This window comes from Tetrao urogallus, assembly GCF_951394365.1.
Source record: "Tetrao urogallus genome assembly, chromosome: 6".
NCBI classification, from domain to species: Eukaryota; Metazoa; Chordata; class Aves; order Galliformes; family Phasianidae; genus Tetrao; species Tetrao urogallus.
This window is the reverse complement of record NC_136819.1, coordinates 5,328,565-5,355,926: the sequence shown is the minus strand read 5'-3', so window position 1 is coordinate 5,355,926 and position 27,362 is coordinate 5,328,565. Positions and strand designations below refer to the sequence as shown.

At 36.2% G+C, this 27,362-nt stretch overlaps 1 protein-coding gene across 1 annotated transcript in view; it reads right to left on the bottom strand.

The window, feature by feature from the left end:
* LOC306947880 (leucine zipper protein 2-like) overlaps positions 1-27,362 on the bottom strand; it is a gene marked incomplete at both ends in the record, with an annotated part of 143,086 nt that overhangs the window by 15,757 nt on the left and 99,967 nt on the right. The window contains 4 exons of the mRNA XM_079537324.1: positions 5,991-6,155; positions 9,571-9,645; positions 21,109-21,171; positions 22,933-22,995. Coding sequence (XP_079393450.1) covers positions 5,991-6,155; positions 9,571-9,645; positions 21,109-21,171; positions 22,933-22,995 — 366 coding nt within the window. The remainder of the gene's footprint in view (positions 1-5,990; positions 6,156-9,570; positions 9,646-21,108; positions 21,172-22,932; positions 22,996-27,362) is intronic.

Here is a 27,362-nt window from a genome sequence, read left to right as displayed (position 1 = left end):
AATACAGTGTCAAGATAATGTGCTAATAATGAAGACTTATTTAAAGTAAGCAGTAAAATCAAAGAGCTTCAGCTTTCAGTTTAATGATGTCCGGTATTAAATGTTTTCCAGCATATAATAAAATTTTATTAAAAATCAGTCACTGAGAAAGGCCTGAGCAAATAACAAAATCATATTCAATGTGAGGTAAATTCAAGAAATAAAAGATACGAGAAAGGGTTGCCATGCTCTTATGAACCATTATTAATGAAAAAGTAATACAAGTTGGCATCCAGTTGATCCTAAAGATGATGAAAGTGTATAAGCCAAAAGACAGCCATAGCAAGCAGAACAGGAAAGACTTTCGTGAAGGAATAGGTCATGCTAGTCATGCTCTTTTAATTACAGTTTTTCATTTTTTTCAAGACAAATTTCTTCATACGTTCGACTTGCAGATACTCAGTACTTGGGATTTCTATGGCAAGTACCTTCGGAGGACACAAGTATTACTCACTGCTTTGAAATCAAAATCTATAACAATGGAAGGTGTCATTTTTCAACACTATTTTATTCTCATAGTGATCACGTGTGAGGAAAGTGATATTATGTCATTACTGCATATTATAAACATGGCTTCCTCTGCATTTAGTAATTGCTTATTTTAATTACTGTTTCACAATCTCAACGCCAAATGCAACCAAAAGCAGGCCACTGAAACTGCACATGCCAGTAATATCTCATTAACTTCTACCTGTTATTTCGTCCCCAGAGACAGGGGTAATACTGACTAAATTGGGAATGCTTCCAGACACAATGTCATAATGATCCTTCCAACCCATGCTGTTCTATGATTCTATGAATGTCAGTTTGAAATTTACTGCCTGGAGAAAAATAACTGCCAAGTTATGTTTTCAGCATGTTGTAACAACCAAGGCCACCCTGAATAAAAATAATCAGATGCATTACAGAATCTTTTAGAGTCTTAACCTTTCTTACAATGATGAAAATAAATTCATAGCTGTATTATTGTTGTTTCATAGGTTCTTGAGCAATGAACATGCAAGTTTTTTTTTTTCAAGGTCTGAACCTTCATTTAAACTGGAATATCATGATAAACAACCAGATTGGTAATAGCTTTAATTTTAGAAAACAGACTACTTTCTTGTGTAATTTTTTCTCATTTAACTTCATAGAATCATAGAATCTCAAGGTTGGAAAGGACCTAAAAGATCATCTAGTCCACCCATTACCATTGCTACCACAAGCTAGTAAACCATATCTTGTAGCTCCTCATCCAGGAGAATACAGTTTCTTTCTTGACCTACAGCAAAATATAATATATTTCCATATTCAGCTGGCTAATTTTTCATGAATCTGAAGGTATTATATCAGTTTTCTAGGCTGTAATATATAGTAATTTAAAATGACTAAAAAATTTTCTGTTCTGTCTTTAAAAACATGGGCTGGACCCAACTTACACATTCCTAATCCATCTTTATTCTTTCAAAATATTTCTGCATTTGAAGAAATGTAAGCATGTAATCATAAGTTCTTTCTACATTTCTAGTCATTTATCATTATACAGTATTATCAATGATATGATATGAGATTTTTCTATAACTGGTATTCAGTGCAAATATTTAACTACTTATTATTTCATAGAGAACCATTCTATCAATCGTTTCTACCTTTGTAGAATGAAATAAGTCCTAGAGCCTAATAAATATTCTGATTTCACAAATAGATCATTTCTAGAGTAAAAAAATGACATCCACAAATACAAAAACTCAACAACTACAAAAAACAAAACAATAAAAACAAACACCAATACAACCAGCAACAGAACAAAGAAACAGCTACCAAAAAAATCCCCCACAAAGGAAAATCTAAAACCCAGATAAAATTTGTAAAGAAGCACAGGCAGTAACATCATCTTCTGCTTTCAGTAACCTTGCTCAGTATTTGCAGTAGAGGCTCAGTATCTATGCTCTCAAACTAACGGTAAGCTTATGTTTAACCTGAATACTAAGACATACTAACACAATAAATCATGTTCTTGAGTTACTACATGACCATTCCAAAATGCTTTTCAGAGTGACCACATTTTCAGACCTGTACCTTCTCTGAAGAGTTTCACAAGCTCTCATTCCTTTGCACCCCACAAGAACACTTCTGTGGGCTTAATACTGATATAACATTACCTGATCTCATTTTGATTGGGCATGATTATTTCTAGATGAAAGAAAGATGTCACCACACTTCCTACTTTTCTGGATTTTTTACATTGATCAGTGTATACTGGTACCTATAATAGTCACAGCAATAGAAGCAGAGGCAACAGCTCTTGCAGCAGTTACTACCAGGAAAACGTAACTTCTTGTAGATTTTTAAATCTTTTCAAAATATATTCACAAATGCAACATCAGAATGATAGTTCCCCTACATTTCTACAGAAGGGCAGTTCTCATTCTTCAGCCTGTTTCCTCTATCAGGACTTGGACACACATGGTGTTTGTTGGTGGTCTTTCATTCCAGCCATGTGCAGTAGGGGACTAGGGGGCTGTTGTTTTCTTCTTCACAGTTTGAAATTCTTGGCTATTTCTACTCCTAGAACACTGCAGTCCACGAAACACACAAAACCACAGGGCATTTATGAAGGAATTTATGTGGGGAATATGTAAAACAATGTTAGACAAAAACACCCTAGAGCAAACTAGTTGCCATTATTCCGCTATTCTTTTAATTGCACTGCCCATTATTTGTGTATTCAATCTTGCTACTGCAAATAGAAGCTGTTTTTCTGCTTCATTTTCATTAATATTTTGAATGACTCAAGCTCATTTTTTCTTTGCATTTAGGGCACAGGTATACTTACACTGCACAGCCAAAGAGCCAAAGATATTTGAATGATAGCCATCATTATACAAAATGTATTAATTTAAGTGTAATGCTACCCTTTTCCAGAAAGGAAAATTAGAACAAATTGAGTAAGAAAGCATTCCACCTAGTGAATCCATATACTTGAAAACACATCTAAAACATCAGAGTTGTTCCATATGCCAAGCTACAGTTAGTACAGAAGAGGCCTCAATTGGATGTCAATACCAGTACTCTGATTCACAGATGATCCCAACCCATGTTCCCCACAGCAGGTAGCCTAGTTGATTTTCATCCATTAATGGTAATCTACCTAGATGTACCTAAATGGCTGTAAAGCTTTGAGTCCTTAGGCGGTCATCTAGAGATCAGAAATCTTCCTTTCAAAGATTTCAAGCCCTCTTCCTTCTCCCCAGTGTGTCACAGGGATGACACAAGACAGTTGCAGCTGCAGCTATTGTATTTGGCAACTCCAAACACATTTGGGAGCATTCTCCACTTCCAGGAGACAGAAAGTTACTAGCTGGGACATTATGGTATGAAAAGAAATATGGAATACAAAGAATTGTCAACAATCTAGAAAGATCAAGACCTCATAGTTCAGGATTAATGACCACCTTTCTTAGTTTTTTCCTTTGTGGGGTTTCCTTTGAGATGTTAGTGTCAATGAATTCACATGCAGACAGCCTTTGGGAAGTGCTTTCACGAGTGAAATCTGTGTTATGATGGCTACAGGATAGGTAAAATGGTTTTTGTCTGAAATATTAGTGCCTTCTCTCTATATTTTTGTAAATTGTACATGGTAAGGTGTAGCAAAATGCACTACTATTAATCAGTTCAAGGGAACTGAACTTTTGATTTTAGTGATTTATGTGCATTTATGCACTAATTTTTGAATCTCTATGCGTTTCTTTATCTTACAGTCTCTTGAAAGAAAAAAATGACACTTTAGCAAATCAAATCTTTATAATGAACCTTCACAAGAAATTTGGAAATTTATTTTCCTAATTATCCTTTCTGCATCATGTTCTTATCTTAAACATCTTCTCTAGCAAGCACTCATTTTGTGATTTCCAGCTCTCAATACAAAAATACAACCTTCTTATTGCCACTGTTTTTAGTGAGAAGTGCCCCAACCTCACAGATGACTGCATATCTAAGTAATGCAGATGTCATACACTTCCATGGATTTAAAATAAATGTGACTATTTTAGAATAAACTTCTTATGTAGGATGAGAATATCTTAGAAGGTATTTACCAGACAACTGATAATTTCTTTCCTCAAAGTTCAACTGCATCTCAGTTACGAGATGCTCATATGAATTTCTCATTTTCACGTAGGAAAAATAATCAAACACAATTACACTTACCAGAATACGAGCCTGGTATATTAAAATATTTATGCAAATGTGATAGAGAAAGAACACTGTAGTTAGAACAATGTAGTTAGATTGACTTAGTCTGCAAGATTAAAAAAAAAAAAAAAAAAACAAGGAAAAGATACATGAGAATGGATATTATTCTTTTAAAAAAAAAAAAAAGAAAAATGCCTTCCATAATAAGGCTTAAATGCAGACATTCTGGACTGGCTATGCTGACTTGACAACCTATTTTACAGTAGCAGATTTCAGTGGTTTTATAATCACAGATAATGCACAGATTTATAATAATGAGGTGTCAGTGTGAGGAAGAGCAGGACTCAGAACCATCATTTTTGCAGATGTTTTCATGGCATATGCCATGTGCAGAGAAATGTGAGCAATGTCTATTAAAGCGGGAGCATAAGTTATTCAAGCACTCTTGTGATACAAAGAACTCAGACTGCTACATAGAAATATTGCTATATTTCATAAACTGGAACATTAAACACAAAATCAATTTGATTATTGACTGGAAAAAGAATGGAGATAATTTTGTTTTTCAATCAAATGTCATAAATTCTGCTCCAAACTCTACGTGTATTCCTTTGCTGTGCCAGGGACTACATGCTCCTGAAATCTCAGTCTGCATATCCTTGAGTCCATCCTTCTTCAGAATGGAGAACCAGTTGTTTTAATCTAAGTGAGGTCTAATATCCTCATGGGCTGTTACTAAATAATAAGCTGGTTTCTTTCTGGAGGTAATGGTTTACAAAATGAAGACTTCTCACTTTGAAATAGTTAAGGAACCTACAATCAATATGGTAAGAGAAGCAACATGAGATCCAGCTTTATAATCATATTCAACTTTCTGACATTACATTTCAGTTTTAATTACATAGAGAAAGATTTCTGATTTTTGGCTTCAATCTCTGTACTAATGGTGCATATCAACAGCTGCTATAAAAAATTACAAACTGACTGTGAGTTGGCAATCTCTTTTTATATTTCACGAAAGAGTTGTAGAATTTAAGGGAAAAATGAAACAAATGCTCCACCATCCTGCTGTAAAATTTTCTTCCTTAGACTCAGTCTAAATGTACTGAATCACATGAATAGATGAGCAAAATGCAACCCTGGAGATGGAAATTATCTGAATATCCGTCTATCATTGTATATCTCAACTGTGATAAAATGCTTTCACTTATAGAATCAGAATGCTTTAGAAACCAGTTCTTTAATCATATTTACTCCTGAACTGTTGTTCCTATTTCCTGGATGTATTCTGCAAATCAAATATTCCCTGGCCTATTATTGCAGCCCTTTCGGCAAATTCTGTTTGAACGTACCAACCTGCTTTACTCTTCTATATTGGCCTTTGTCATGGCTTTTTTTGTGAAAAACAAAAAGTGCCTCACTGTTCAGTGCTGTAGTACCACAAACACATTATCAGTGCCTGGCAGGTAAATAATCCCATGAATTTCCATTCTTGCTTGTTTTAGATGTAAATCCATCTTCCTCGTAGATTTATTATGCAGACACAGCTCATTTAGCAAGCAATAGATGGAATTTTGCTTCTCAGCAAGTAGAAGTACTCATTTCCCAACACTGAAACTTTACTGATACCAAAATTTGGCTTAGAATTATTAGAATTGGCTTAAAATTCATCCTAATCTTGCAATGAATTTTGAATCCTTCTTAGTTCCAGTTTGATGCTCTTACAGGAAAAACTCTCACAGATACTTGAAAAAAAAAGAGTGAGGGAGATACAATACCTTGGTGCTTATTACTGGAAATTGAACTTTTGAGCCCTCTGTAGCTGAGGATGTCAGTTTCTCTGTTGGTTTTGAAGGGATTCGATGTATAGCAGTAGGTTGATTGCGCAGAACGGAGGACAGGCAAAGCTTCACAGTGTCCTTGAGAGCTTTCAGCTGTGAATCCTGGGGAAAACAAGAAAACATCACTTCTCTGAGATGTGTTATTATGAATGGAGCCACTTGCTTTATCTTTTTGTATTAAGGCTAACATTTACAAATAACAGCTGCTATTTCTTTCCATTACTACTTAGCAGAATTATGTGTTTTTTATATTAAGTTACTGTGCACTATACACCAAAATATCTAAAAAGTTCTTGCATTGTTCCCTTTCATCCCTGAATTTTATCTATATTGGTTATTGCAAATACTTACTGAATTCTATTTTATCATTAAAGGCACAAATATACCACCTACCAAATCTCATCATGTCCAGATTTTTACATAAAATATTTAGTAGAGAGAAGTAGACACTTGCAAGTACTGCAAAGACATAGACTTTGCATGGAATTTTGCCTATAATGTTCAGGTTAATTAGTATTTTTCTACATTATAAAGACTGATTTTAATCCCACAGAAGGATAACTACACTCATGTATATACATGTGCCTATTATGCTTTTATGCTGTATAGCAGGACTTCCCACCTGTTAAGACTGTGATTTGTCCACATCCATTACTGTACTTTAAGCCAATCTACACCTTTTAATTGGTGAATTGTTCTCATAATTACATGATAGTGTCTGTAGCTTGAGCCATAATACTGCTGTTTTACTCATAAATAAAGAGGTACTCATGAAAGCAGCAGTCTGACACTGAACAAAGTTGAGGCAATAAGAGCTGTGAGATAACTACTCACTGAGGAGGTCCCATTTTAAAATCTTTGTTCAATCACTGCAAGTCGTTTGGAGAATTAAATATTATTTATTGCCTTCATCACACTTGTCTCAGGGGGAGTTAAACAGCATTTGGCCTTAAAAAAATCTTGCTTTTGTTCTTTGTATTAAAAATCTACCTATAAACACATAATACAACCACACATTTTGGCCTTTAAAGATTTTTTTGAAGGACTCTGAGGCATATCATGACTAAAGCTGATGGGAAATACATGCATATGTAAAATAGTGCATGCTACATTTTTCAAATATTACGTATACAACGATAAAAATATTTCACAAATATGAATCATGAACAATGAGATACGGTACACAAAATCTTGTTTTAGTTTACTTGCTAAATAAGTATTGTTAGATCCTATGTTTTATGTCAGATCAACCTCCACTAAATTCAAGTAGGAAATGTATCTTATAATTGAGAGGCTCTGAGAAAAATCAGCAAACATTTAGTAGGGAATACTTCCCTACTACTTTTGTAGGGAAGCTTTTATAAAAAGGGCTCTTCCAGAATCTTCCAGAGATAAGTAGACTCTTGACCCCAGGAAGAAGTTAAGGTAGAGGTGTTGGTCCTCAGAAATTTATCTCCAGATAATTTCCTCCAGATAATTACTTATCCTTTCACCCCCCTCTCCTGTCCTTCAGTGCTTGCTTTGCTATGGCTATGGCCAGTCATAAATACTGTCAAGATGATATGCATGTCTTTATGCTTTCCTCCTTATACTCTTGAGACGAGACAGAGTTGGACTCAGTATAGAACAAATGGGGCTGTAGCAAAACAAAAAATGTCAGGCTTCCCAGGATCCCATCATGGGAGTTAGAAAAATGCTGCAGTGCGAATACACAAATGTGAGACATTAAATCTTCTGTCTGCACAAAGAATACTTAAAGCAAATATTAAAAACAGAAGTTTCATACCCTCCAAAAAGTACAATACAGTTCTATGCCAATTTATAGTCACATTTTGAGACTCGGTTACTCAATTAATCTTTTCCAGTACAGCTCATGTTCTGAAAAAATACTGTTCTCTCTACATCCATTCCTACTGCACATGCTAACTTCGTCAACGTCTTCACTGCACTAATCTCCAACTGTTTTTAGTTCACAGAGAAAAACTCTTGACCAGGGCAGAAAAGGTATTTGAAAACTTAAATGATCTTACTATTCTGCAGTGAGAATAACCATGGGCACTGCGTCCGTCTCAAAGAGCTTTTTCACAATTCCACATTTATGAGCTTTGCACTTTTCATTCTCTATTTCCATGCCTCTTTCTCATCACAGAATCATAAACCTTGGAAAAGACCAGTAAGATTATTGAGTTCTACCTTCAACTCATTCCATCACCACCATGCCCCCTAAACCAAATGAACTATTGATGCCATCCATGGATTTTCTCAACGGTAATTTACCAGAAGATGATGCCAGTCGTCTGGAAAAAACCTGAAGAATTATAACCTAGCATAAATTAAAATTCCATAATGTTTACTAGGAAAGAAACATAGGGTCAGAGAAGTCAGTTGAGCATGCTGCAAGCCCCCATTTAATTTGCAGACTGGTTTACTACTCATTAGAAATTCCTGATGTCAAATGCTTTTTGCTTTCTCCTTCACAGCTGTCCACATTATAATTAAACAGTACATTTAGAAGACTTTTTTTCCAAGTATTCTCCCCTTGTCATTGCACTAGACAGCAACTGGCACTAGTGAGAGAGCATGCCTGTGAGTGTGTACGCATGTGCAAAGTGAACACACTTAATTACCCAATTAATATGAGGAGCAGGTCACTTGAATGTACTTGCAAGAAACAACTACTACATGGCCAGCAATGCACACAGGTTTGGATAATGCTTCTGTGATTACTGTTTAAGTTGAAGAAATTTTGGAGGTAAATCCTCAGTTACTGTGGTACTGACAACCAGAAAAATACTTTAGTGAAAAGGTAATAGTTCTTTAGAAGCCTCTGAGACCTTTTCAACCTGATTTTTCTCTTCTGTCATGGTTTTATGCTCAAGTCCTGGGTACCTGCCCAGAAGAGAAGAACTACATTCCCCAGGGGACTTTGCAGCCACAGAGAGGAGATATAACTCCTGGCAAGGTCACCTGATGCGCTCTTTCCCGTCTGCTCTTCGTGGTGGGTGCTGCCCCTGTCTCCCTGCTGCTCAATTGGACTGCATATCTCAGCTTTATGGTGAGATATCCACCTTTCGGACATTCTCTCTCTCTCTCTCTCTCTCTCATTATATTTGATGTATTAGCTTCAATTCTAATTATATTGTATTATAGTGTGTTATCTTGCATTCCGATACTGTATTTAGTAAATTAGTTTGTTTCTCCTCAGATCGTTGCCGCTGTTTTTAATTATTTTGGGGTCCCCTGTACCATTTTTTTTCCTGGAGGCGTGGATCCGCAGATCCCTCCGCCCCACTGGTCACGGAACTGGGCCAAGCCAGCCCATAAACCGTTGACATCTTCTTAAAAAATCTGCAGCTTTATTTAACATCACACAACATGATTATTTCCACTGACTTAAGCCGAGTGCGTGCTGTTAAACACATACCTAAACTTCTGCAATATTTTCACTTGTTTTTGTCAAGCTATGTACAAACATTCACAGCTAATAAACACGCTTGCATCATGTCACGCTTCTTACCTTGTCAAGGGCTGCCTTTTCCAATTCATCTTTTGCAGCTGCTAGTTTCTGTTCCAGATCTGTTAGCCGTTGTGCCTGTGGGAATAAAGAAGAAAAAGCGAATGTAATCTTGGCTTTTTAATATATTAAAATTTATTAATATTTAATAAAATTTTAAAAAATTACATTGTAACTTTTCATCCCATAATTTTTCACGCAGCACATGAGAGGAAAAATGTAAACTTCATGGGTAACATACATAATTTGATTCAGAAATGATTGCCAAAAGACAAAAGGATACTATTTTCCCCAAAGAAAATGTGTATTTTTATGTATGAACTTGAGTCTGCACCATTTGTATGAACACAAGTTTACTTTTTAATTTCTGTGCCAGAAGAAAAGTAATTCCACGCATGTACTTACAACTGTGCCACAGTATTATTCTGAAAAAGTAATGTTCAAAGATTTAATTGATTTGTTCATTTATCTCACTTCTTTTTCTAATTAAGCACACAATTTTGTTATTTTAAACAAGATATTAAGATCAGTGTAGGCATAGAACAGAGAAATCACCGTCAAACATTCATAGACATTGAGCCCCTTATGAGATGTCACTGCCTGCTAGTACACAAAAGGTTAGCTCCAAATTTGTTTCTCCAGCTTCTTCCTTTGAAATGCAAAAGGAACATTCACGGGAATAGTGAGTTATGCAGCTATATAGTGAAAAAGCATTTGGGGAGGTCTGGATTCAAAGTCATCACACCCAGTATGGGACAACCGATGCCTTTTACACAGCACAATACTATTTGCCTGCAGGGTCCTTTGGGAGGAGAGATCTCAAGAGATGATGCCTGCCAGCATTAGGCATAGGTTGCACTGTCTGACCAAACGACAAAAGCCTGCCATTCGTATTTCCCTGACTACATGAAGAACCACTTAATCACATCTTAGAACAGGATCAGACCTCAATCTGGGAGTTAATCAGAGCCACGGTTTTGTTACTAAGAAACCTGTATGGTTACACCATATTGCCTTCAAACAAAAGTCAACCTCTTGCTCAGATGCAGGGAAGTCCCTTGTGAATCAGTTCTGTAATTTCTATTGCATCACATTTCTTTGAGCTGCCACACACGCAAAAGAGAATGGACCACTGGTTTAGCTCATCAGCATGCAACACAGCAGCCAATATAGAAGAACTTACTGATTTCACTTGATTTTGCATAGTTTGCCTTGACTTATCACATAAGAGGAAAACACTTAATTTTTCATATCATTAACGTTTTGATTCTTGGTACTTACGAATATTTTTTCCCTAGTTATACAAATTTCAATTTCACAGAAAGAGAAACAACATTTGAAAAACAGTATGTATAATTAAATAATTAAATAATTTCAATTTCCATTAAAAAGAAAATTACGCAAAATACAATTTTCATAGTAGATGAGTAGATGAGATGCCATGCATCACAAATGCTTTAGAATTACATAGAGGATGATGGATTGTCACTTGGTCAGTCAACTTTTCCATTCAGCACCGTCTCTGAAACATCAGAAGATACAAATTTCAAGGTGTTTGGTTTTCTTAGACATGAATTATTAGGTAGCTGGAAATCTAGGTAGCCGATATGAAGAAGGTACCAGGAGCTACAGGGAAGAAGCTACTGCTTCTTTCTTGTCACAGCAATGTATGGTGACATTATTCTTGGTGAAAATGTAGTCATATCAAAATGAAATTTGCGGGAAAGTATTTCATTTATTTAATGAGTGCCTGCCATTAGAAAGAATGAAGTAACCTTACACGGACTGAAAACACTACTCACATTAAGCAAAAGATTTTTCGTTTGTGGAGGAAAGGACAAAGGTATGTATTAACACTCTTCCCATGGGCATCATTTATCAAATCTTATTATTTTTTTGTGATATCACAGTATCTGACTGAATGGTCTTTATCTGCATTTTTCAATTTTGTTTGTTTCATTTCACAGATTACTGAATCAAAACGCCATTGATACAGTGGAAATGAAGTGACAATAAAATTCTGGCATTAAAAATGTTTCTTTTCTGGAATGCTCACTTAAAAGTAGTGATGTCTATTTACATCTCGATCCCTGAACTGCAGAATGATCAAATTTTTTCTGATTTTTTTTCTTTTTTTTTTTTTTTTTTTTTGCCTGTGAAGCCTGAATTCTTACTGCAATTATTTCACTGCTATTTTAAGTAAAAATATTTTGAAGGAGCCTGTTCAATCACTGTGGCCTAGGCCCTTCATAAGGAACAAGTGCAAAATACAAGGCCAGTTTTCATAAAGAGGTAAAAATTTTTGCAAAGCTTGGTCTGGGAAAACTTAAAAATATCTTTTCTCTTGGGCATTCTTGTAGAATGTAGAATGGCTACATCAGGTCTTACTGATAAATCTGAGATAAATTGATTCTTCATCCCCTTCATGCCCCGTCCCTGAAGGTGTTCAAGGCCAGGTTGGATGAGGCCCTGGGCAGCCTGGTTTAGCATTAAACGTGGAGGTTTGTGGCCCTGCATGTGGCAGGGGGATTGGAGATTCATGATCCTTGAGTGCTCTTCCAACCCTGGCCATACTGTGATTCTGTGAAAGAATGCGATGAGCGATTACTGTCTGTGAAGCGCACTTTTCCAGATGTACAGTGTGTAAATTTTCCAGTATTTACACACTGTGAATTACATTACACATAGTGCCCATACTTAAATTCTTCCAGGCATAATAAATATTAAAAAATAAAGAAGAAAAAGGAGAGGACGAATGTGATTTCAAAGATAGAGAAATCCAAAGTGGTATAAAATGTATTTCTAGCAAATAATTGAGACCAGAGTGAGATTCTACAAATACCAAAACAACATAAAAACAACACCTGTATGTGTTTGGTGTTATGATTTTGGATGTCCAAGAATTTATAACTATAATACCTGTACAATAAGTTTCAGATCAGGTGAGGGACAAAACAGCATGGTTACAAATAATGCACATCCATTAGAAATAGATGTAATATTTTCAACTGCATTTTATTTTACAATAAACCTTAAGTGTTTGAAAAATAAAATTCTTAGTGTACAAATTTTTAATTTATAATTTATTATAGTGTCTAAATAGGACAACTTTTTAATTGGAAATCACTTAACTGGAAGATGGAACAACTGCTTAATTGAATAAATTATCCAGTAAACAGTAGCTTCTATGTTTATTCTGTAAGCATTATTAATATCCTAGAAATGCACAGATTTGCTTTCAGAATTGTACTGTTTATTGCACAACTGTACTGTTCTCAGAAGATAAATGTAACCGAGAATAGCACTTTTTGGTAGCTACACCATTTAATTACTAGTAAACCTTACGTATGACATTTAGGAACACTGAGTTGTATTTCAAGCACTTTTAAACAAGAATAAAAATCAGTTACAAATAGAATTTCTATAAAATCCCACAGACTGTATGTTTTTTTGATGCTCACTGCTGCCACAATACTTTAATCTCTCATTCCAAAAAGGAAATAAGGCCTTTGTCAGTTTAATTAGTAGAAATTTCACATTACCTTCCCCAGTCCTCATGCTTTTCCTTGACATAAATCCAATTATAATAAAAGCAAAATGGAAGTTTGCTGGGCTGTCATTGAAGTACTTTAGATTTAACTAAAGAAAAATAATTATTTCCCTGCAGAAACAAACTCAGAAAACATACACACACAGAAGTGACATTACTAGGGATGTTTACATATGGTCCTCTTTTTAAAAATTCTTTTTTTTTTTTTTTTTTTTTTTTTTTTTTAATTTTAAACCTCTCTTTTTCCTGATATATACTTACACGAGGTGTACCAATCCTACTATTTTCTCTGACCCTTAGGCAGTTTGGACTTATTTAACGCTTTATGTGACAATATGTTTAAGCTTTTAAACTCTACTGGGCATATACAAAAGCTTTATTATCCTATTTAGAAAGTGTGAATGTCCTCATCCACTTCAATGTGATGTTGATAGAAAAACTCTGCTTATTTTGGTGAAAGCTGGACCAGGACTGTAAATTAATTAGCAGCTGAATGCTATTCAATGCCTGTTAAATCTAAAGCTGCAACTGCTAGATTTAGTTAAATTCAACTCTCATACTGGCTATTGAGTAGCCTTGTCACTCAGGAACTCAGATTAGCTGCTTAAGATTGCAATAATGCCTAATGCAAATCCACATTCTTAAGGCTACATACAGAAACTTTCCTAATAAAAATTATCAATTCATTAGAAAATTCATAACAGTTTTTTAAACTTATAACCACATTGTAAAAAAATCTTGCCAACAACAAGCTAATGCACCTGACTTACTAATTACTGAGAAAATTCACATTTCATGAACCTGTGTTTTCCCAAACTGCATGAAACTATTAAAAAACAGAACAGTAGAAGACTCGGTTGAATAAAAGACACCAGTAAATGATGGTACAAATACATCATCTGAAGGTGTTCAAGGACAGAATGGATGGGGCCCTGAGCAGCCTGATCTAGTACTAGATATGGAGATTGGCAGCCCTGCCTGCAACAGGGTGGTTGGAGCTTGATGATCCTTCAGATCCCTTCGACTCAAGCCATTCTGTGATTCTATGATCATCTAACATCCTTACCAGGAAATATGTAAAGGGATAACACTCCATTTTCTTACATGTCATATATTGTTATATCAAAAAACTTCCTGTGTGTGCAAATGGCATTGGAAATATTTTTTCAACATTTCCTGGACCCTTAGTCTGCTACCACATAGCCAACATTAACACATTTTTAATAATTCTAACGTTACTGAAAAAAATATATACAAATAACTAAAATACGGCATTTGAAATAGAAAATATGTAATAGCAAAATATATGTTTAACAGTGAAAACTTCGTAAGGAAAAGCAACAATCTAGATAAGACTTTCTAAATACACTTTTCTGAGCCTTGCAAGTAACACTATACTGCTACTCAGGAGAACAATAATTAAAAAAAAAATATAATAAAACCCACCACCACCAAAACTCAACTAGTCAGTGTTTTTTGCCCTACTTCAAAAGGAATCAAATTAAAACAAACTAAAAAAAAAAAATCTTGCGCTTCATGAAAGCAAGTATTTAATCTACAATGATAAAAGACACCAAAATATCCTTATGTTAGCTGTCCTATCTCAACAAGATAGTTATCTCAAAAATAATCAATCTTCTCATCTATCAGTTACCAAGAAAACATATCAGCCAGGTATTTATGCAACAGAGGTAATATGCTTCACAAAAATCACAGAATCACAGAATGGCTGGAAGGGACCTCAAGGATCATGAATCCCTAATCCCCCCCCCCGCCACATGCAGGGCCACCAACCTGCAATTTAATGCTAAACCAGGCTGCCCAGGGCCCCATCCAACCCGGCCTTGAACACCTCCAAGGACGGGGCATCCACAACCTCTCTGGGCAGCCTGTTCCAGTACCTCACCACTCTCTGGGTAAAGAATTTCCCTCTGATGTCCGACCTAAATCTCCCCTCCCTCAACTTAAAACCATTTCTCCTCATCCTACACATATCAACCCTTTCAAAGAGTTGATTCCCCTCCCCTCTGTAGGCTCCCTTTAGGTATTGAAAGGCTGCAATGAAGTCACCCTGCAGCCTTCTTTTCTCCAGGCTGAATAAGCCTCAGCCTGTCCTCATAGGGGAGGTGCTCCAGTCCCTTGATCATCCTAGTGGCCCTCCTCTGGACCCTCTCCAACAGCTCCCTGTCTTTTTTGTACTGTGGGCTCCACGCTTGGACTCAGTATTCCAGATGGGGCCCCACAAGAGCAGAATAGAGGGGGACAATCACCTCCCTGTCCCTGCTGGCCACCCCTCTTTTGATGGACCCCAGGATTCCATTTGCCCTCCAAGCCGCAAGAGCACAGTGTTGGCTCATATTAAGTTTTTCATCTATCAGGACCCCCAGGTCCTTCTCCACAGGGCTGCTTTCAAGGAACGCTCCTTCTAGCCTGTATGGATGCCTAGGATTCCTCCAGCCCAAGTGCAAAACTTTACACTTTGCTGTGTTGAACTTCATCAGGTTCAACCGGGCCCATCTTTCTAGCCTCTTGAGGCCTCCCTGAAAAAATCAAGTTACCAAGTGTAATTTTATTGTCTCAGAAAATTAAAATATTAAAAAATCCAATTCAATAATGATTTGCCTTAAAGTCTTGTCCTACATCCAATAAGAAGACAGATCTAATTGCAAATGTTTGATAAACTGAAAAATAAAATTTTATGTTCAAGAGTGGTAACATCCACTAGAAATACTCACATCACTATATAAAAAAAAAAATCCTTCAGTGAATAATCAACAGAAGCATTATAATTAAAGTATAAGCCTCATCACTTGGAAAAAAAAACAAAAAACCAGCAACTCCAAAGACTGAAATACAGTATGCAGCAAGAGCAACAGAGATCCTGAACCACATAGTTTCACTTCAGCACTTAGTCTAGCTCTGTATTAGTCCAACTACTACAGAGCAGAAGTATCTCAAGGAAGACCCCACAGCCTCGCACCTTCCACCTCTCCCTCTACATGTTATCCTATAGAGCTCTTTACAGCCCAACACATCAGTCATCTAAGTGGCAAAACAGAAGAACAACCTGGTCGCAAAATTCATGCTCAATCCTAATATATCTAGACAACAAAAGCTGAATTCTGTAATTTCCAGAAGTCCATAAATAGATACGTTCCATAAATAGACCAACCTTCATGTGGTAACAGCTTCAGACATAAAATCTAGAATATACTTTCTCAGCCATCAGTGCAATTGCTTTTAGGAATATACTTCCAATTTTCTTCCTGCCATTATGATTACTTTTGGCAAATAGAGATAGTCCTTGAAAAAAATCCACCTATATTCTAGCAAATCATGAAAACAGTAACTACAAATTATCACATTTCAACAAGAAAATTTAGCTCTCCTCAGTAACACCATCCCGGTTGTCATACATCACCAGACACAACAACTTCTGTGGAATAGCATTAATTACTCATTAAGCTATTAAACATTTAACTTCACTGATTGTGTAATTACCTTGTACTGTAAATGCTTTGAAAGTAGAATGTCATCAATCTTACTGTCTGGCTTTCCATAAACTGATGCACACATATGGAACCAGAGCATGAAATGCAAACCACTCCGTATTTCCAGGCTTACAGAGAACCTGATCTGCATGTACAACCACTAAATGGCTTACCTATTACTCACAAATATTAAGCAATAAAAAAACAAAGGCAATCATTCCTGAGCTAAAGATAAAGAAGAGCATCGTGCAACACTCGTAGTCATGACTCCTTCTCTTGCTCAAAGATCTTTACTACAAGAGCACAAAACATAGTTCAAAGTAATGACTCAAAATACTATCACTCAGGTCATGTCTCAAGGTTGGGGTAGATTTCACAGGATCCCTTTCACACCCTATTACTTAAGCCTTTCTTTCCAAATTTTTTAGGTATTGTTTTAGGCAAAAGATTATTTTTTCATCTAATACTACTGTGTAATTACAGACTGATAAAAACTTTTCACTTTGTGATTTCTCCTTCGTTCAGTTTGTACATCATTGCTTTTACTGCTTTATGTAGTGGTACCAGGCTTTAGGGCCCTAATCCTTCACATGCTCAGCAAATAGATGAAAAATCTGAAGACTGAAAAAGAACAAATGTGATGGTCATGTTCAGAAAGAGAAAAAGAAGAAAGAGATCATGACTTACAGATCTGTTATCATAACATTCATTTTTGGAAAAATACTGGGAAGAGTAATCAAGCCACCTCTCTAGAGGACAGTTTTATTTGCTGCATATCATTCATGAACAGAACAATGAAGTAAACATTTACTCATCAAATGCTCTGGTGACATCAAACCTCTGTGTCACAGATGATGTTTTTTTTCCTATATTTATCTTGGCAAACTGGAGAAAATAGGATGATATTCCCTAAAGAAGAGTGCAAGATATTAAATACAGACAGGAATAATCACTGAAACAAACACAGAATATAAAATGGCAGGGATAGATGACTCAAGATGACATCACCACAGAATGTGTCATGTCTTTGTAAAGCAGAGAACACTGTGGGTACAGAGTACAAAAATGTTTTTACTCTGCTCTGTGGGTGTGAAATAACCCACACTGAGTTAGACTTCTGTGGCCACTTCAGGGCATTGCAAATGGGCACAGACCAAAGGAAACATGTTCAGATGAGAATAATGCACAGCCTTAGTGGTGTGAGAACTAATATTGAGAAGCAGAACTAGAGAAAAAAAAACATAAACAAGCCCAATCCCAACATATATTATTTTAATATGCAGGATAATAACTGCAAAATATAGTTATGAAGAGAAAGGAAAATAAAATTACTTCCTAAGTCTATGTGAGATGGTATGGTAACATGCTGATTTCCATTTCAGTAAGGCACATTCAAGAGAGATATATGAAGACATTTCTTATTTTTAAGACTAGTAGACCAAAGCAGGAGAAAACTTGCATGGCCTTCTAACTTCTGCTCCTTGCAGGGAAACGATGGAACAGAGCAGATTAGGAGAAACAGACAGGTCTCACACAGTCTGCCTCTACTTAGCCACTGCTCCCCTCCTCTTTAAAACCTGCCTGGGTGCTCAGCAGCACCCAGTACTCAGATGTGTCCACAGAGCTAGGCTGGAGCCATTGATTCCTATGTCTCCCAGCTTTTTCTTCAGAATTAAAGCTGTGGTATTTTTAATTAAGTGCCCACGATTGGTTAGGAAGATAAACTTCTGAATGTAGGCCAGTGTTGCACAGCCAAACTTGGTGTCTGTCAGATGGCAGAAATATGGTCTGAATCCATCCTTAAAAGTCAACTGGATTGATCCTGAGAACATCTGTATCTGAGAAGCATGCCCTGTCTCTTTGCCTTCAGCATTAAAACTGAAACCAGATGATGTCTATGTCAGTAATAACCTTACCCAACACTATCTTAGTCACTTCAAAGAAGGGTCTGCAGAGCTGGGAAGTGGGGAGCTGAAGCTGAGCCTGGTGCCTTGAAAACCATTGCAACAACTGAGCAGTGAGATGGCCATCTTTCTCTCAGAGGAATAATCCATTGCAGAATCACCAGTGTACTGCAGCTACCCATGTGCTATTGAGTAGATGAGTAGATGGCAATAACACAGGCATAGCAATCATGAAATTTTGGGCATAAAGGGAATAAAAAGTGATGTAGCAGCAGCCACAGACTGACAAATGTTTTACACGATAAATAGTGCTGCAGACTACAGAAGAAGAGTTAATGTTCAAAGGCCTCCCTAGCCTCCCACCCAGGGAGGTGGTCAAGTCACCAGTAAGCACTGGTTCGGTTGTCCTCATAAATGAGTGGTTAACTATATATTTTGCTCCAGGACTTAAAATTACAGAAGGAAAAACAGATTAAATGGCAGATGAAATACCTATTTCTGAAACTTTTAAGCAGAATCCTTAGGAATTCATCACAAAGCAGAAAACAAATACTGAAGTGAACCACTTGCATCTTGTACATTGAGAAGAACAAAGTTTTCAGGAGTACAAGAGACTTACACAAACATATCAAAAGTCAGTGCTGGATTTATTTTTCTTTATCTGACATTCATATCAAACATTCATACAATTGTGTTTCAGGAACAACAACAAAAAAATCTGTAGATCCTTTCTAATTAAGTAAAAATGTGACTTCAAGGAAAATATAATCAAATGATGGGAAAACAGGGATTGGAGAAGAACTGAATTTGGAAACGAGTGGTTATGAGTGACTAAAACAAATGTAGATTTCAATTTAGCAAATCGTTTAAACTTAAAGAGTACTTTAACTAAATCGAGGATTTAGGATAACTGCTGTAATTAAGAATGGACTCATTTAAAACTATCAGGTTCCCACTTGCAAAACTATAAATTTTAAAAGACGACTGAAAATTTAACATTAATTCTTCCTTATTTTGCTTGTTATAACACAAAGTAGATTTCCAGTCCTGTCAGTTTTTCAGTGTTACCACTCTACATGTTTTAAGGGACTGAATGCTGAGAAAGAGTTCAGAACTCAGATTCTAATGACAACAGATACACTGACAACAAATATAGTCTTGAGCACATCACCTAAACTGTTGTGTCTCCTTCTGATGCATGGCATTATATCATACATATGGATACATAGGAAAAGACACAAGATACATATGTATAGACATGTCACATAATCCAGTACACCACAATGCACTTTGAAAACATAGTAAGAGTAAATACATGCAAAAAATGAGGAATTCATGTTGTATTTACTACCACTTTGTAAGTTACTGTCTCACAATGTTACAACCAGACATAATCTACCAATTCATTGGAGTATAAGAGCCGTCTTTCTCCCAGCTCTTCCTTTCCCACTTACTCCCCAAAGCTCTAACTAGAAGTCTTACTGACAACAGTTAACAGAACATAAGAAGGTTCTTAAAGAAGGTTCTCATTAAGGTTGATTATTAAAAACACAGTTCTCAGTGTTGATTATTAAAAACAAAACAAAACAAAAACCCTCTTGTTCTCACAAATATCTTCAAAATAAATTCCATCAGAGTTCCATTCCCCCCCCCCCGTAAATTAAATTTCCTTTGGTCAGGAAGAAGTCTAACAAACATATTTCTGACTACATGTAGAAAATATAACAAATGAGCAAATCAGAAATCTATCACAGAACAAAACTGAAGAGTGAAGAGATATTTTAGATATTTGCATATGAACTTCTCAGGAGATGGAACTTCTGAATCCTATTCCCAGTTTACTATATTTATCTAAACTTCTTGAAGAGTTTTTAACTCAATTAGCTCATTGTCTCCCCAAAAGGCAATGTAAACATTTTCACTGTTTTTCAAGTAAGAGCACTCAGAGCAGAATTCACCCTGACTAACCTGGGGAGCATTTTGTAGCTGGTGGTTCTAATATTCTATCCTGTGCCTTTCAGAAGAAATATGGACCTCACACTGAGTTCAGTTACCTTTTAAATAAGTCTAGCTCTAGGCACTTGGGGGATGACTACTTATCCCCACCATTTATGCAGGAAATGAAAGCACTACTCAATTAGCAGCCAAGATCCACCTGTAAAGTATCAAATACATCACAGAATCTATGGAATAGGGTAATATGTTTTGGTTTCCAGTTGGAATGTTGCTTTATCTCAGCATGCAAACAGATATTCATAAACTATTTTTACACTATTTCTATATATTTTGAAATATACTGCATACAAATTTAGGCTTTGAAGCTTCTCTTCTTTGACCCAGAAAGCAATTTAATAAGAAACACTTTTCCTATTAGAGTGGTTTGCAAATGAAAAAGAAAACCCAACAGAAAATAGCATGTCTGAATTAGCATTATGATACTATTCTCATCTATTGTGGTGTCAGCTCTTCTCGGTATCAACAGAAGTAAATGATTCCTTAAAAATATAGCAACAAATGCAGTTATCATACTCACAGATGACTTCAACATTACAGCAACTCTAATAACTTAGCAAAACTATGTTGAAAGAAGACTCACCTTGAAAATCAAATCTTTTTTGCCGTAACGAAGTTCTTTCAGCTGGGCTTGGATCTTTTTTGACTGAAAGTGAGGATAATGCAATCAGTGGATTTTGGATTCTTTTCAAATATTTATTTTTAAGACAGCAAGTTCTGAGAACATGAAAGCATAACTGGAGGCATCACCTTCAAAACAATCTTCAGAGCAGAATGAAATTGTCTACACACACTTTGGGAGAGAGGAACGAAGCATGAGCTTCCTGGTAGGCAATTCTATCCATGAAAGATGTTTGATCTCGTTATTAAAAGAGTATTGATTTCACAAGTTATTATGCTGGAAGTATTGAACTTAAAGAGCAAAAAAGAACTGCATTTCTCTGACCTATATAACCTAAATGTGGCAAAATGACAAAAAAAAAAAAAAAAAAAAAAAAAAAAGTCCTGTAGTAGCATTTTTGCTTATTCTAGTGGCACTAAGCCACTTTAAATCCATAAATTTGTCAGGATCACTCATCAAGTCTAAAATTTTTTTTTAAGTTTTAAAATACACTCGCTATCTGCTGCCTTGAATACTGATGAGCTGAGGGTTTGGTTTCCTAAAATCCTCAGACAGCAATGGTTCTCATGCAACAATAAATTTCATTTAATTTCAGACCTCACCTTTAGACTAAAAGACATGTTGTAAATAGTAAATCATCTGTGAAAATATCTAAAAATTAATTACCTAATATTCTAGATGTTAATGCAAATAGGAAAAACAAACTCGAATAGGAAGGGTAAACAGCAAGCTATGTTGAACATTGCCAATTCTTTTAGCAGTAAACAAGGGGAGAATTTATACTTGTAGTCAAATACTCTGGCATGTTTGAAAGCAACAGTGATGACAGAGGAAGGTAACAGATTCTGAAACGCTAGCAAAAAAAAATACCCACGGTTACCAACTGCTGAGGATATATCTGAAGCAGTAGTAGCAGAACTTCATCTAGGCTAATTAGCCAGTACAACTGGAAATCACTGCTTGGACCTCATAAATTTGGCTGTCTAGGTACAAAAGTAGAGTCTTTGAAGAAAACACGGCCCACCTTAACTGTGATAATTTTAGCAAAGAAGTTTTATGCTTCTGTTCAATTCTGGCAACATGAAATGGACTTCACAGAAGTTATTTCTGCAGATGAAATCCATGACTAAGTCATGTAATAAAGTTAAGATTCATATGTAGAAATAACCACTCTCACAAAAAGGTAAATAGCTAAAAGGACTGCTCCTGTGAATACAGTTACTAGGGCACTTAGGGAAAACAGGGTGTTTTTTTTTTATATCATTGGCTATTTTTGCTAGTGTTTCTGTAGAGGAGATATTTTCTAATATGATACTTCCCTTGAAATAATGAAATGTTATAAGGATCAATAACAATAAATCTTTTGTGTTTCTACGAGGTATTTCAAAAAGTCATTTAATGACTCCTGTCTTATTCTAGGCATGAAGAATAGGGAAATAAAATCAGTTTAACATACATTATAGAGCAAAATGTATACTTAAAGAGCTTTATATATGTGAAATAACCATTCCCAAACTTTATTAGCCTAAAACTTGAAATTGCAGCTTGCTAACATATTTGAGTTGCCCATTGCGTAGTCATGGAAATGAGTTTGAATTGTTTATAAACATCATAGTGGTGATGGCTTGATGGTTGAACTTGATGATTGTAGAGGTCTTTTCAAACCTTTATGATGCAATGATCATGCATGCATAATATACAATCTATGCAGAATCTCAGTGCAAAAGACTGACATGACATTCTTCTGGGTATGTTAACTTTGAAATAGAGAGAAACCTTCCTTACCTCTTCTGCACGAATACCACAGAGCTTGTTTCCTGACAGCAGCTTGTTTTTGAGGCTTTTGTTCTGAGGAAAGAAGTTTTATTAGAGACTTAGTGACACTTTAAAGGATCATTTGAATACTTTATCTATGTTATCACCAAGTTTTATATTACACATAGATAACACCTGCAAGTCACTGGAAAAGACATAATAAAATATTATGGTAGTTGCATCATGGTGCAACTATCCTCTCTTACAAAATTCTGAACGCCTACAACTTTGCATTAAAACATGCTTTTGCAGGAAGTGGAAAGCACAGAGAAAACCTCTAAACCACACCAGCAATCACAACAATTTAGACTGGATGTACTAAGCAAAAAAGGTAAGAAAAAACACCCTAATCCTCACCTGTTGTCAAGAGCATAGCTCAATATCATTTTCCAGTAAATCATTGTAACAATTGAGTATGAAGGTGAAGGATGTCAACACTTAGCCAAGGCGATGAAATGCATGGAAATTGGCCATTAAAATTCACAACTTAATGTACTGCATGTAATCAAAATTTTTTTTATAAAGGCCAGCAAGCTGTATTTTGACCTCTTGGTGTTCTTATTCATGTAAAAGTTTCCAATATGTTTCTTCCCATTTTCAGGAGAAAAAAATACATAATCCTTGATAGCATAATTTTTTTATAGTCCAGTTGTTATTTCTGCTATCTATACTCATCCCAAATTTAACAGACAAGAGTACGATTTCCCTGGGGTGTAACCATCTTCATTGTTCAGAATTTAAATATTTGGCAGGAAGACATTTCAGTACTGGTAGCTTAATGTATTTTAAAAACTTGAAAAGCTTACAGCCCAAACTGTTCACTGCAGTGTTTGCATTTAATCATATCATTAAGCCAAGTTATGATGGTATTTAATTCTTTACTAAATTTGCACCAGCAGTTTCAGCGGATTTCTAAATCCAGGTGCAGAAACCTGCTGCCTGTTCTTTTTTTCCCCATACAGTTGGACGTACACATGCTCCCTAGGAAATTATTTAAAGCATGATGCCAACAGTCCTTAATTTTCATGTCTTATGATATTACTACCTTGCACCTCAGTAATATTCAGGTCTCTTTACCTGTCTTCATCAGCTTCCCACTACAATATCAATGCATAATGGCTGAAAAGTGCGATGAGGTTTTTTTGGTAACATTTAATTTCCATCTTCCTGTTAAAAGACTTAAAAATCAAAGCACAAACTAAGCACTCAATAGAAACACTTCTGCAGTTGCAGTACTCATTCCTTCCTTTGCTGCCAACTCATATTTTAAAAGTCATCATACAGCTTCATATTGTGTTTTTTAATATATATTCTCCTTATTCAAAATAAATAATAAGCACCTCATGATGCAATCACTGCCATTGATAGACATCATTACACCTAACAAATTATACCTGCATCTATTTTAAAGGGAATTATCATCATATGAAATCTGTACATGTTCAACTATTATCTGGTATAAGCTGTAGTTGATCTACAGAAGGATAAACTTATAACACCTATGAAAAGTACACAAATTTTCAGATGTCTTTTCTTGGAAGACAAGTTATCTTGACCTCTAGCCACACAGAGGAGTGGTTTAATATTCTGATACTGATCTTTTGTAATCTATAACACCTGTATTACCTCTTAAAAAAAGCATCAGGATCTCTAGCATGGATAAACAAAGTATACAGTAGAGACATCATCAATTTAAGACAGTTTACTTTGACTGATGGTCTTCGAAAGTGTGGGGACAGAACAAGCTGAAGCACAGAAAAGCACCTTCAGAAAATTATCAATTTCACTTCAAACATTTCATCTGAGATCTGACAGCAATAGTCGGATGTATATATTTGGCTCTGTCTTCCATTGATAACATGAATGCTATGGTCTTATGATTTTTGTTATCGGTATTCCACATCATAACATCATGTAAAGCACGAGGAATTAAAGAGTTAATACTTCAGTTCCATGGACTGACAAATTTCTGGGTACTTGGTTCTCAGAAGAGAAGAGAACTACATATACCCCAAAAGACTGTGTACAGAGTGAAAGATAAAACTTGCAAGCCACAGGACTCTCTCTGTTTCTCCCTGCCTGGCATTGTGTGGGTGCGCTCCCCAGCCATTTGGCTTTCAATTCAGAGTAAGGCCTTTGGTTTTGGATACTCTCTCATTTTATTTATTAGCCTCAGTTCCAACTATACATTGTATTACATTGTGTTATCCTGCATTCCAATATCATTTTCGGTAAATTAACTTTCCTCCTCAGATCATTGCCACTGTTCTTAGGCGCATCTCTCATATTCCTACCCTTCCCTTTTTCACAGGTGTGGGTCTGTGGGTCCCCTGCCCTATTAGTCACAAAACTGGGCCGAACCAGCCCATAAACCAGTTGACACTCCCTCCCCTTCTCAGGCCAGCAGGCCTGCTGCCCCCCCTGTCACGGACACAGATAGATGTAGAGGTAACTCTGTGACAGTAGCACCAGTCAAACCATGCCAAGCTCCTGCTCATCCTTGCGACATTTTTCTATTATGGACATCCTATAAAAACCATTTACAAAAGCAACAACAGGAAAACCACTCCAGCAGAAAAACCCTGGACTGTATTCTGCAAGAGTGCCAGGGCCAATTGCCAAGACGAAAACTGCTTTCCATTTCCTGATAAGCAAAAGCTGTTCACTGAGCCCTTTAGAGGGAAAATCAGAAGGCAGTGACCAACTAAAATCAAATACCTCGATTTAACTGATATCACAATGTACTGGTACCCATTTTTGCTTCGGATATTAGCTTTATATTTCAAGATGATGAAAAAATGTTTTATACAGCATGAAACAATGTGAGAGCTTTAATCCCAGCAGGATTGACTCAGCTCTTCATCTTTCTAAGACAGATAAATTGAGTTTCCCGCACTCTACTGTCTGAGAATATTCAGATATGACCTTACACACCACAGTTCTACATTTACTTTCTTCCTCTAGAATTTCTGCTCAACTCAAGGATGTGAAAAGCAACCTATGAAAATAGTCTGAGTTTTTAGCGAGGGTTTTGTGTTAGGTGGTATGGGACCAAATACAACTGCTTAGAAGCACACTGTCCCAATAATTCCCCGAGCACATGGGAGAATTAGTCACCAATCATCCTTCTAGTGACAGGAGCAAAGGTTTCTCGAGTAGTCAAGAAGTGTTGTGTCCAGCCTTATAAAAAAATGTCCTCTGTACCACATAAGCATTTCCTCACATCACAACATTTCCTGCACTTGTGCCCCATATAACACCACTGCATATGTATACCACTGCAAAACTAAAATGCAAATTCACTGTCTCCTATCTGTACTTTGCCAGCTAACATTCACCAGATGACAACACCAACAACTTTAGGCAACTGCTTCTACGTGCACTACTGCTACCCCAGTTTTGACTTTGATGAACTCTGAAGCCATGTATCACCTCTGACTTTCTCTGTTAATGCGTTTGTTTTGCATTAATGAAGTAGTATGAAGGTTTTCTGCAGAACTCTTAGCCATGACTACAATCATAGCCACGACTACAGTTGTGACTACAACCATAGCTCTGCAGCATCACTGTGGCACCTGGGAACACTTGGGAACATGGTTAGTGGGCATGGGGGCAATGAGCTGTTGGACTTCGTGGTCTTTTCCAACAATAACGATTCTATAACAAAAACAAATTCTGTAACAATAATGGTATGGTATTGAACGAATCAGCATAAGAAGTATAGAATGACAGAATCAATAAGGCTAGAGAAGACCTCTAAGATCCTCAAGTCCAACCACAAACCATTCCATCATGCCCACTGACTATGTCCCTCAGTGCCACATCTCCACAGTTCTGGAACACCTCTAGGAACAGTGACTCAACCACCCCCTGGGCAGCCTGTGCCAATGCATCCACTGCTCTTTCTGAGAAGAAATACTTCCAAATATCCAAACTGAACCTCCCCTGATGCAACTTGAGGCCATCATGAGTAGACACTGAAGGAGATACAGAAAAAAAAAAATAAAATTACACATTTTAAACACTGGGGAATTTTTTACTTTCATCTGTTGCATAACAATGATGTTAAGTAATTCCAAAGCTACTCATGTTTGATCTAGCCTCCCTGTGTGTGCACTCTTCTTTCAGAATTTTTTCACATATTTGACTGCTTTCATGTTTCCACATGAACTCCAAGCTCTAGCTACTAGAAAAAAGCTCATTCCTACAAGAAGTAATGGTTTAAGTGGCATTTATGTTTGTAAGGAGCATATCATTGATCAACTGAAATTAAAATAATTCCTTAATGGCCTCATAGGAAAGTTCAGTTATAATTTTCAGTAATACTAGTACTTGCATCACTGAATTGCCTGAATAACCAACTGCAGACCAAACCCTAGTCATCACACATTGATAAGAAC